General features: G+C 40.9%; 2 protein-coding genes across 2 annotated transcripts in view; both read left to right on the top strand.

Moving 5' to 3' along the window:
* DNAH8 (dynein axonemal heavy chain 8) overlaps positions 1-12,178 on the top strand; it is a 319,171-nt gene that overhangs the window by 264,165 nt on the left and 42,828 nt on the right. Inside the window, exons 84-87 of the mRNA XM_053603542.1 lie at positions 1,067-1,140; positions 3,106-3,258; positions 3,848-4,003; positions 11,302-11,418. Of these exons, the coding sequence (XP_053459517.1) occupies positions 1,067-1,140; positions 3,106-3,258; positions 3,848-4,003; positions 11,302-11,418 (500 nt within the window). The remainder of the gene's footprint in view (positions 1-1,066; positions 1,141-3,105; positions 3,259-3,847; positions 4,004-11,301; positions 11,419-12,178) is intronic.
* LOC128594604 (galectin-1-like) lies at positions 10,122-10,529 on the top strand. The gene has a single exon (XM_053603541.1). The coding sequence runs from the start codon at positions 10,122-10,124 to the stop codon at positions 10,527-10,529; it is 408 nt and encodes a 135-aa protein (XP_053459516.1).

Raw genomic sequence — 12,178 nt, 5'->3', positions numbered from 1 at the left:
CCCATTGCAAAGTTTCTGATTGTGACCTTGAGTCCATGAATAACCCCTGATGGTGCACCCTGCAGACCTTCTCAGAGTATCTAGCCTTTAACCATGTGCTGCCATCTAAATGGTGGTATCTTGACAACTTCTCAGGTTCCAGACATACTTCCCTCCCCATCCCATGAAGTCTTCCGGCCCTTGTAGTCTCCACCAGCAGTCCCCCAAATCATACACTGGTTCACAAGGTCTCCACTGACCTCCTTTCCCCATGCAGAGATCGTGCTTCTAAAAACTCAAGAAAATCGGAGACCACAAGGTTTACAGTTATTAACAAAATCAATTAACAAAGTCAATTTCCAATTGCAGCTTCACAAACATGATTCTCAGACTTCTTCAGTTTAGTGCATTCATTATGGTAGGGCACAAGTGTGGTTCTCTGCCTGGGACAAATGGCCCTAAATGGTGTATTCTCTCAGAAATTGTGACACTTATCCTGGAGAGGTCTCTACGTTTAGTTCCAAGGTGGTGATTTAATCCGAGAAGCAGCTGAAAACTGGGTCTTATGCTGCCCCTGAATGTAGCTGAGCTGCTTTGAGTTCCAGCTCAGAAAAATGGTCAAATAGGCAAACAAAACCAAAATAGACCAATAGGCAGAAAATACTGTGAGCCTGATGTTGAGAAGAAATCAGAAAATTAAATCTTTACCAAGGCATCTAAAACACCAAAGGATTCTAATCAAAACATAATGCAAAATGCACAGATCCTTGATCCCTGTAAATACCTAGGACAGAATTGTAGCCGCCTCTCCCACATCAGTCGTGCTCCTTATTATTTCCAAAGCACCCCAGACTCTCAAAAAGCCTTTTGCTCTCTTCCTGCCTCCCACCTTTCCAGGTGGTGCCCCACGGTTTCTGCTCCATGCCTTTCTCTGATGGCTACAACCAAAGGCCAGGCCTGCCTGAACAAAAAGATTCCTTCTTAGATGCGATGGAGAGAGGGAGGTGGTAGCCATTCAGAAATTAATTTTTCATCTTAATCCTGCTGTAACATTTTTGCTTTATCATTGAGAACTTCTGTGTTACAGAATGTAGAACTATCTCCATGGGGCAAGGACAAGAAGTACATGCCAGGAAGCTGATTCAGATGTCAATGCAGCAGGTATGTGACAGAGACGGTGGCTCCCGTGGCAGCATTACTGCTCAGACGTGGTGATGGGCGGGGCAGTCTTCCTGGGATGCTCAGTCTCATTTCACGTTTTTGTTCAGATATATATGGTACAGTGAATCTTGGATTACCTGTGGATTTGAAACCTCCATCTAGTTTCCTCCTGCCATTCCTATGAGAAGCTTGTTCTGTTTTCTGTAGTATATGCACTTTGTTGTTTTCACTAGTTTTTTTGAGGGTTTGTTTTACAATTTGGAAGAGACACCTTCTAGCTCCAGAGAATGCAGCCTAGCAGTCTTGGAATTTCATGATCGATATTAATAGGTAGCACTTAGGAAGTGACAGATTGAGACAGTTAAATTTCAATTTTTGGTTAAAGGCAGGCTTTCGTTTTTCTTTAATGGATAGTTTCAGGCAAATAAGAAATATGTTTAAATATTGATAATGGTTTTTGTTGAAAATTGCAGGCTGAATGCAATGTTAAGAAATATTTCCCATCACATAAATACACAGGACGTTAATTTTCTGGCAATGCTCTATTGATAGCCATTTCAGCTATAATAAGAAATTGCACCATTTATAAAAATAAAATAAGGTCTTGGTTTATGTTTAAGCTTTTGAATCTTATAATGTCTGTATAAACTTTGGTGCAGCTTTTCCCTGGGAATTAATGACCAAAGAGGGTTCATAGGCTAGAACTCTGCTTGGGTCATCAAATTTTTAAGCTAGTCATTAATTTCCAAATGCCCTAAGCCTTAATCTTTATCACTTAATTAAATTCAATAATATATTTAATTTATATATATTGAAGCAATTATATAGAATTATTTTTTACACAGATCAAGTGTTTCACTCTACTGAGTGATTTGACAGTTTAACTTTAGGCCTTAAATAATTTCAATGAGTGAGAAATTTTTAAATTCAAACACTGCATCCCCATTAACCTTCTTTGAGATACGAGTTTTTATATCTCCCATGTTCTGTTTCTCAAGGTGGGGTAATTCTTGACAATAAGGGCATCATTGTGGGAAATTAAACCACGTGGGCAGGTGTAGCCATGCTGCCACCTTGAGAGATACCAGGTTTAGGATCAAGCTGACATTTTGAAATGCAGAATAGGGAGCCAGAGAGTCACTGGGTCTACGATGATACAGACTTATCCTGAATTTCATCTTCCTCTGAACACCCCAGTTATGTAAAGCAACACATTCCCCTTGCTATATAAGCGAATCTGGGTCCTGTTTTCTCTCAAAGTTGAAGGCATGATATGTCTTATTATATATCTCCTTAGCTCACTATTTTGTAGTTTATTTAGCTGATTCCTCTATAAGGGAATAAAACATTAAAGTGTTTTCTGGTTAAGAAACTATGTTCTTGTAGGGCAGCAATGGCTATGTGACTTATATTGTTTAAGGTTGTTTTAACAAGCATTTATTTAGATAATACTTAATAAGTTACGTGGTTTCAGGAGTGTGTGGGAAGAGCGATGATAAAGAAGAGGATTTAGCTTTATGGCAGCAAATGTCACCGAATGTATTGTCTCCAACTTTCACGAGACAGTGCGCCTCTTTCTCTGTAACTGAATGATGAGGAGCCAGTCCTGGATTTACCATAAGCTGGACGACTTAAGTCACTGATTCCAAAATACCCATTCTGACCGTTAGATGGTGCACACACTGTACGTTCCCAAGTCTGCCTTCCAGCTTTGGTTTCTGTTCCTTTCTGAACCAGGGGTGGCAGAATACAGTCCGTTTGAGCCCACTTGATTCCAGGTAATCAGCCTGTACCAATAGCAGAAGAAATGATTGTCTTTGACATGTAGTTTTTTAAAAATTGCTTAAAACAGAGTATTCACATATTCTAAGCAAAGGTTTTTTTTTTTTTCATTTGTGTTTTATTCTATTAGAATCATAGTAAAAAAGTTACAGGAAATAAATTTGAACTCATTTTTGGATACAGGGTGGTTGGGTATTGCTACAAAATTGTCATCTTGGCCTGGAATTCATGGACGAATTACTGGAGACGCTCAGTACCACTGAAGCCAATGATGATTCTTTCCGAGTGTGGATAACTACGGAGCCTCATGACCGATTTCCAATTACACTGCTCCAGGTTTGTTACTATGAAATAAGTGTCTTTTCATTGAGAGTTACATGAATAAAGATGGCACATTTGCAATTATCAAGAGATGGGAACACAAAGAGAACTTTTTGGTGCAATAGCGTCCGCACTGCAAAATCTTGTACTATAATCCTCAAAATCTTGACTATAAACATCAAGATGAGACCATAGTAAATATTTCCACAAAAGAGTTCTAAGACTTGGTACTAGTGATTTGGATTTCAGCTCTAGTCAACGTAATCAATTTACACAGAGCCGAATTTTAGCCCTCATTTTGTGTATTATACGCATATTGTCTGATGTATTGGTTGAGCATCCTAAATTCAAAAATCAAAATCTGAATTTCAGATTTTTTAATTTGGGATGTTCATCTGGTAAGTGTATCATTAATATTCCCAAATCTGAAGAAAATCTGAAATCTGAAACACTTCTGGTCCTAAGCTTTTCAGATAAGGGGCGTTCCACCTTAGTGCAATGTGTTGTAATTTCTGCTTTATTCTTTTTGAGTCATTTATAGAAATAAAACACCTGTTTGCTTTATTTATTTATTTTTCTTTTAACGGTTTCCTTTTTGTGACAGACTTCCCTCAAGTTCACTAATGAGCCACCCCAAGGTGTACGCGCAGGTTTGAAAAGAACATTTGCTGGAATTAATCAAGACCTTCTGGACATCAGTAACTTGCCCATGTGGAAGCCGATGCTTTACACAGTAGCATTTTTACACTCCACTGTGCAGGTAACGTTGGAAAGCAGTTTGTACATCTAGAGGGATGGCTGATGCTGTGACGTGGCCTCACTGCAGAGGGTTTGGGGGAGGCCCTGTTTCCTCTTCCCTCGCAGCACCCTCCCTGCCGGGCACATGCACACTAGTTTATGTATTTCATGTGCCACTCTGCCCCTGCCTTGGCCACTGGAATGTCAGCTTCTTCAGGGCCAAGCCTGTCTGTCTGTAACCGCTTGGACCTCCCACTGCCACAGCAGCAGCCAGGACAATGCCAGAGCTCAGTAAATATTTGCAGGATGAGCCAACGGATTATGCACATAGGAGCTCGTTTTTGAAAGTGCCTGTGCTGGCAGGAGTTTTATGTGCACCATGTCATGGAATACTAACAACCACATTTCGAGGTAGGATTATCACCATCTCAAAGATGAGGAAATTGAAACTCAAAAAGGTTAAGTACACTTCCCGTGTGGTAGCTCTGGGGCTGCCTGGCTCTGATTTATATATGTTTTTGATCCTTTTTATTGTACGGTAATAAAAGTGGTGGTGGCTTTGGAGGAGGAGAAGTGCCGGGGACTAACCAGCTGTCTTTCTAAGGCTGGTTGCCCTTTGCTTTTTATGGTCTAAGCACTTCTGTAGTAATTTAATACTTTTATGGTAACCAAGCATAAAAATTGGTGTTATTGTTTTGTTCTGCATTTGAAAGCTGTGTGATTTCAAGGTACTTGAGCCACCCCTGATTTCACAGAGAATTTGAAGGTTCTCCTTTACATTTCTTCCCTCCCTAGAGCCAGGGTGAAGGACAAAATGAAGCAGTAGGCAGGTCCCCGAGTTGTGCTTTGAGCTGTTCACAATGGCGTGCAGAGCTTCCCCTCGCCTCTCTGCGCCCTGCCCAAGGACAGGGGGAGCTGGGTGCTTTTCCCGGAAGACACTGGGTACATTCACCCCTGGCTCTTCTCCTCCCCACTTTGCTAGATTCCACGCTGACCAACTGGGAGGCCGTGGGATTTGTCTGCCTCCCAACCCAGAGAGATTTCAAATCAGAGTAAATTCTCTGTGGGTGGTTCTTTTTACTAAGTTCCATTGTGGCCTTTGGATTGTAAATTACAGCTTTCAAGTCACTGAAGCCTATTTCATACATTCTTATCTAGGAAGTGTTGGTTTTGCTAGCCCTTATCCTGCTCGAATACAAATATTGTTTTAACTCTGTTATTTAATTCCCAATTCACGAATAATGGTTTTTATGATTCAGTTCCAAGTAGGGATGATTCAACTCTTCCACTGTGCTTATCGTGGAGAGATGATTAGGGGTATTTTCCATATGGTTAATGCAGTGCCCGGATTTTTTAGTGACCATTATCTAATTGCTGAACAGGAGAAGAAGAACAGCACAGTAGTCCAATTATGAGGCTAAAGTGTGCTTGTGCGTAACGTGATGTGTTTGGGTTAAAACAGAGAAAAAGTATTTCCTCTGCTAGGGCCATGAAGCTAATAATAGCATGTCCATGAAAAAAAGAAAAGTTGACTATCTCTTAAAATCAAATAGTAGTGTGCTAGAAATAGCACTTCAGTGAGAGTCAGGAATTTAGTAGGTGCTGTGAAGTCAGTTATCCGGGCGAGCTTGAGCAAGTTATGCCCCTCTCAGGGCCTCTGTGCAGTGACAGTCTGGCATGGGTGATCTTTCAAGATTTTTCTCATTTCCACAATCCTGTCATTCTGCACTTTGACAATACAATACAGCAAGTGGAGGTAATTTAAGCATAGTTTCCTTTCTTCATTTTTCACCAATTTCAGAAATGTTTACTGTGATATTTCAGAAAGCTCATGGAAATTTCAGATATATATTTCAGTAATATCACAGAATTGTACTGTGCTATTGCCTAAATCCTTTTTTCATTTTTGAGCTTGGTTAGGATAAAGCCAGCCTGATAGAAAAGTCCAGAATTCTTTAGAGACTGCTTTCCTGGGCCAGCAACATTGGCATCACCGGTGAGTTTGTGAGAGATGAACCCCAGGTCCCACACCAGGCGAGCTGAGTCAGGATCCTACTCGTAATGAGATGCCTGAGTGATCGGTGTGCCCGTGAAAGTCTGAGATACAGCTATTATAGGAAGGAACGTGGTGAATAAGATAGTGACTTAGGTTTCTTTTATCTCTATAGTATTGAACATAAGAGCCAAAAACCTGACTTGTTAATTGATTCATTGAGTCCTCCATATTAACACAGGTATCCCTTCCTGCACCTCCTGCAGAAGGTCAGAACTGCATTGTCTGAGTTTTTTTCCTGTTTGGTGGTCAATGTAGCGCTCTTTGAGTGGTGTGTTAGACTGAGCAAATGTCTTAATCAATGATTGTCAGCCACCGTTTGGGCGACAGACTGGGCCTCTTTGGTCAGAACCCCTGGGAGGAACAGAGGAAGAAGGTATTTTTTAACAAAATTTTCAAGGGATTCTGATATGCAGTGAGAATTGGGATTGATGGCCAAACAGCCTCCATAAGGGGGGAGTCTTCAGCCATTTGACCTTCATTTCATGCTTGGGGATTTTTCTCCCCATCATCTTAGTTTGCCCACATTGAGCCTCACATTTCTGATTTTTCTAACAGCTAACAGTTTTTACATAACTCTGAGGTTTTGTTTGTTTGCTAGTTATTGATTAGGATCTCGAGGGCCTGCTATGGCAGTTGCAGACTTGGAAATTTTATCAAGGCCTTTAAAAATAATTTATATATTCAAAAAAATGGCTGTATCAATAGGGCCCAGAGAATTCCGCATTTGATACTCCTTCATTAAGAAAAGTGTTTACTTTCCTACAATTTGTTTTCTTTCTCAAGTTTCAGCCTTAACAAACATTCCTTTCAAATTTAATAGTGTATGTGAAGTTCTTGCTGTGTTTGGAGAGGCAGGATTAAAAAATTCTAAGTTTAAATGTCTTCAAATAATTACGATAATATAATACAAATTTATCTTTCACACTCTGCCCTAGTGTTTCCTGGTGGTTCTATTTTTGTTTATTATTTTTACCCATTACATTTCCCTTTATATGGTCTAGTGTGGAATTTATTTTTCATTTCATATCAGCTGCAGTTATTGGAGCTAGTTAATGCCAGTTGTCTTGCTTTGAAGATTTGCAAGTGAAGAGATTCAGCATGGGCTATGGGAATTGCTGAGGTAGTTCATGTAACACAAAATTGGACATAGCTCTGACATCATTAAAATGATGACTCCGTCGATCAACTTTTCATTAGTGTTCTAAGGAGTTTTTCATATTTCCAAGCTTTCCATATCTCACTAGTAGTTCTGTGCTTTATGTATTTTTTGAAATAAAAAGAAAGAGCTATTTGTATCAGTCAAATTAAGTAGGGAGTAGACTGCTTTTCCTAACATCATCGCTGTCCAACTTAACAATTATAATAATTCCCTTCTGTTGAGTGAAGGTTTAACATTCAACTCTGTCTGTGTTCCATGCCCGAGCACCTGGTGCTACTCGCCAGAGCTGGCCATCTCCCGCCGCGGACCCTTCCACCTGCAGCTTCCTGCTCCACAGGTCACAAGCTTTGTATCCCTCTCTTGCTCAGGGCCTTTGCCAAGCCTGGAAGACTTTTCTCTCCTCTTTTTACAGACCAGCCTCAGTTTCATTCTTCCTAGAGAGCGCTAATGAAACATCTACAGGTTTATCGCATGTTACATTTCAACAGTTAAATTGTATTCACCCTCACATTGTCCTCTTCTTGGGTTTAAGTCTTATTTTCTCAACTTCTTAAGAATATGTCTCTTTCAACATTTTCCTATTGTACTACATAGGACTCATCCCACGGTTTCAGAAATACTAATGGGAATGAAACAATTTAATATTCTGAATAAACAGAGCAAGACCTTTTGCTTTTGAGCTTCCAAATGAGTTCTTAGGTTCCAGTGATTTCAGTCTATCTTGATAGTATTCCAAGGTAATAAAAAATAGCAGGAAGGTGAAATCACTTCTTTTGTAAAAGAAAAGACACCCTCCAAGATTTCATCCTTTTCAAGATGAGCTAATCAGTTTATGATGTTAGTGAACCAACTTAAAAAGTAAATGCTTTAAATGAAAATTGGTAGTAAGAAAAATGTGAAGCAAATCTCAGCATTGGGGCAATTTTCAGAGCTCACATTTTAAAGAGCAACTAAATTGCAGTTGCTCAGTGTGCCTAAATGGGAGTGTTACCATAGAGCCAATTTAAGCACCTTCAGTAATGGAAAAGTATTTTTCATTCAATCCTCTGTCTAATTGAACATCAAGTTTTAAAAATTAAGTAAAACACATAGGTAAAACTAATAGCGTACATTTTGATTCTCCTTCCCCCAAATGGAAAAACATTCATATTTCACTAATAAGTATTAGCATTCTTCAAAGTTCTCAAGATGGAAGAAATTCCAGGGACTCGAGTGTTGCAGTGTGCATTTTCATGTTACTATCCCAGAGACTCTCTTAACCCACTTTTGCTCCTGGACTAACTTAGAAGAAGCTTACCTTGATGTTTCTGGGCTCCCTCCAGAAATTTCAAAATGCAGGATCAGCCTTGGAATGGACTTCATAGAGGGCGAGGGGACATTTCCTTTCCTTCTGATGTTGTTGTGCCAGAGGGAAATAACTGACCCATGTTTTGTCAGGCAACAGTGGCTCTTTTCCCAAGGAGCCAGTGCACAAGGCAGATAAAATTAGAAGACATGTTTTTTACTGTCAAGCCTCAAAATCTGGTTATAGGACCAAATATTTCAACATGAAACAACTAAAAAGACCAACAAGGCAACATGGATGCTGGGTCCAGGAGGCAGAAAGCATCTGGAGACACAAATGACCGTAAGAACCATTCTTGCACCTGGAACCACTCAGACTCTCCTTCCGTCCAGGTTGTGCCCCCTGTTCAGTGGGAGATGGCACTTCACAGCTCCTGAATTTCCAGGTTTTCCTAGTGTGCATATAAACTCCAGATAGCAATTCTGAACCCTCAGACCAAATTCCTGGGAGAAGAAATCTGGCCATCTCTTCTTGGGCTGATTGTCTGCCCTTCATCACCTTAACTGAGGGACATGACATGAGTCATGTGAAAATCTCTACTGCCGGACAGTCTAACCTAAAAAAGCACAGGTCTAGAAGTAATGGTAATACTTTACATTTTTAAGAGTTCTTTTTTTTTTTTTGCCCTAGGTCTGATCTCCTAGACACCCAGAGTCTGATTTCCTCTGGACCCAAATTGATGTTAATGGTTTATTTAATACTTTAAAAGCATGGCCTGAAAATGAGTAATTAAAAGCTTCGCACTCTGAATTTCTTCTTCTCTGACTTGTCCATGAACTTGACCAAGTTAAAATTTATTGAGATTACTTTACAGGGTAGGATTATTCCAGATCCGAAACATGGAACAGCTTCGGTGAGAAGGACTGAAATGGCTTGTGAAAACAGCAGAGCCTGCATATACGTGTGTGTGTGTGTGTGTGTGTGTGTGTGTGTGTGTGTGTGTGTGTGTTGGATGGGGAGGACAGAAAAGAGAAAGAAAAGGCAGTGTATATTTAGAGTTAGAGAAGCAGAATTAAGCATTGTTGCACCTGTGTAGGGATTCTACTTTCCATATGGTCTTCACCTTAGGGGCCAAGGGGCTGAGGAGCTAGTCCTAATAAATGCCTGGACCCTCCTTCCTTAGAGGCTGATCATGTGTGGAGATCAGGAAAGCTGCTGGCCAGACAACATCAGCCTCCTCTCTGTGGTTTGTTGGATAGTCAGTGCCTGGAGATATGAGTTCTAACACTTACATACCTTTAACACGGTCTGCAGACTATCAAAGCAATTGAACTATTTGCTTAGAGTCCAGTTTGATTATTTACTGGTAATATGGCACTTATAAACACTTACTATTTCATAGGAGTCTGGTAGGCCCAATTCAATTAAATAGAAACAAATGAGAGTTGTGTGACAGTTTCAAGACAGATATGTCCATGTGTACAATAGAAATTCTTTATTTTCAAAATCTGAAATGGCATAATTACAAAGTAAAGGTAGCAGGGAGTCTAAATGCTATTGTGTGGTTAAGTTATCCACTTGAGGGGTGGAGTCTTCAGACGGCTGGTGCACTGGTCCCCAAACATCCTCCTGCTTCAATCATGGCTTGTGGTCTGGTTGCCAGCAACCTGAATCTCAAACCTGGGGAGTGCCTCAGAGTACAGGGCAAGGTGGCCCCCGACACCAAGAGCTTTGTGCTGAACCTGGGCAAAGAAAGCGAGAACCTGTGCCTGCATTTCAACCCCCGCTCCCATGCCCACGGGGATGCCAATACTATTGTGTGCAACGGCAAGGACGGCGGGCCTTGGGGAGCTGAGCAGCGGGAGGCTGCCCTTCCCTTCCAGCCTGGAAGTGTTGTGGAGGTGTGCATCAGCTTTGACCAGGCAGACCTGACCGTCAAGCTGCCAGATGGTTACACATCCAAGTTCCCTAATCGCCTCAACCTGGAGGCCATCAACTACGTGACAGCTGATGGTGACTTCAAGATCAAGTGTGTGGCCTTTGATTGAAGTCAGCTGGCCCATGATCCCCAATAAAGGCAGCTGCCTCTGCTCTTCCTGGAAAAAAATTTAAAAAAGTTATCCACTTGAAAAATTCAAACCCTCACAACTGACATTCCCAACTTTCAAGAGTCTGATTTAGATTAGCAATTCACTTAGCAGACATTTATCAAGCCCCCACTGTATTTTCTGAGTTGTCAGTGAACACCTAAACTTTTTCTTTTAAACCCAAGAACTCGAACTTGGTAAATATTTGGAGATTCATTTTTATAAACCATTTGGTTATAGAGCCATGAAGTGCACTTTCTAATGGTTAACACACTTCCGTGCTGCATAACAGCGTTTCTGACCATGACAACTGTGTATAAGGTGGACGTCCCACCCCTTATTTTTGCTGTCCTTTTCCATGTTTAGATACACAGATACTCAGAATTTCCTGCAGTATTCAGTACGGTAACATGCCATAAAGGTTTGTAGGCTAGGAGGAATAGGCTATACCGTATAGCCTAGGTGTGCAGTAGGCTGTATCATCTAGGTTTGTGTAAGTACACTCTGATGTTTGTACAACAACAAAATCAACTAATGACACATTTTTCAAAATGTAACTCCGTTGTTAAGTGATATCCAAAATTGTATATGTTATTCTACATATATAGCATATAGTGTATATAACATGGCCTTAACTTTACTATAATTTATTTTGCTCATGATAAAAACAGAATCAGCTACATGTGATTTTAAAAACCTACTTCAATGCTCGCTTTTCTTTGCTGTTTTTAAGGAGCGACGAAAATTTGGTCCCTTAGGATGGAACATTCCCTATGAATTCAATTCTGCTGACTTTTCAGCCAGTGTTCAGTTTATTCAGAATCACCTTGATGAATGTGATATTAAAAAAGTGAGTGAAATTGTTTCCTTTTTCCATTTTTATTGCTGTCCTTAAATCAGAGTTCTCCTAGTCATTTTTAGTTGGTGATACACATTGAACTTGCTGAGGTCTGGTCAGCCCCTTCACTTTAATCAAGTATTTCCGTGTCTGGCCTCCCACCCCCACTGACACTCAACATACAATAGAAGCTGACTGTCAGGGGTGGAACTCAGTATGTTGTAAAATAGCACAGCCTTCCTCATTTACACTCAAGTGCACTCCAAGAAGAAGATACGCCTCCAGGCAAGCTCTTCCTCACTCATCTTCTGCCTGCCTCCTCAGAAGTGGCAAGGTCTCTGCCAGCCCTTGTGAAAGTTCTGTTTTCCCCTTAGTGGCTTCTTCTTTTTTTTTTTTTTTGGTAGAGACAGAGTCTCACTTTATGGCCCTCGGTAGAGTGCCATGGCATCACACAGCTCACAGCAACCTCCAACTCCTGGGCTCAAGCAATTCTCCTGCCTCTGCCTCCCAAGTAGCTAAAACTACAGGCGCCGGCCACAACACCCAGCTATTTTTTGGTTGCAGCCATCCTTGATGTTTGGCAGGCCCGGGCTGGATTTGAACCCACCAGCTCAGGTGTATGTGGCTGGCGCCTCAGCCATTTGAGCCACAGGTGCTGAACCCAGTCCCCATTTTATTGATGAGCTAACAGACAAGAGAGACTAAGAGCCTTTTTCAGATTGTCCTCTCACATATATAAAGGGTTAGAAGTTTGTTTTTTCTATAGTCTTGG

Source organism: Nycticebus coucang, chromosome 9 (genome assembly GCF_027406575.1).
Source record: "Nycticebus coucang isolate mNycCou1 chromosome 9, mNycCou1.pri, whole genome shotgun sequence".
In the NCBI taxonomy this organism is placed as follows: domain Eukaryota; kingdom Metazoa; phylum Chordata; class Mammalia; order Primates; family Lorisidae; genus Nycticebus; species Nycticebus coucang.
Note: the sequence above shows the minus strand (reverse complement) of the source record. Positions and strands in the feature narration are given on the sequence as shown.

What these genes read in the sequence shown, in the direction of transcription:
- LOC128594604 (XM_053603541.1), top strand. Translation starts at nt 10,122, where the DNA reads ATGGCTTGTGGTCTGGTTGCCAGCAACCTGAATCTCAAACCTGGGGAG.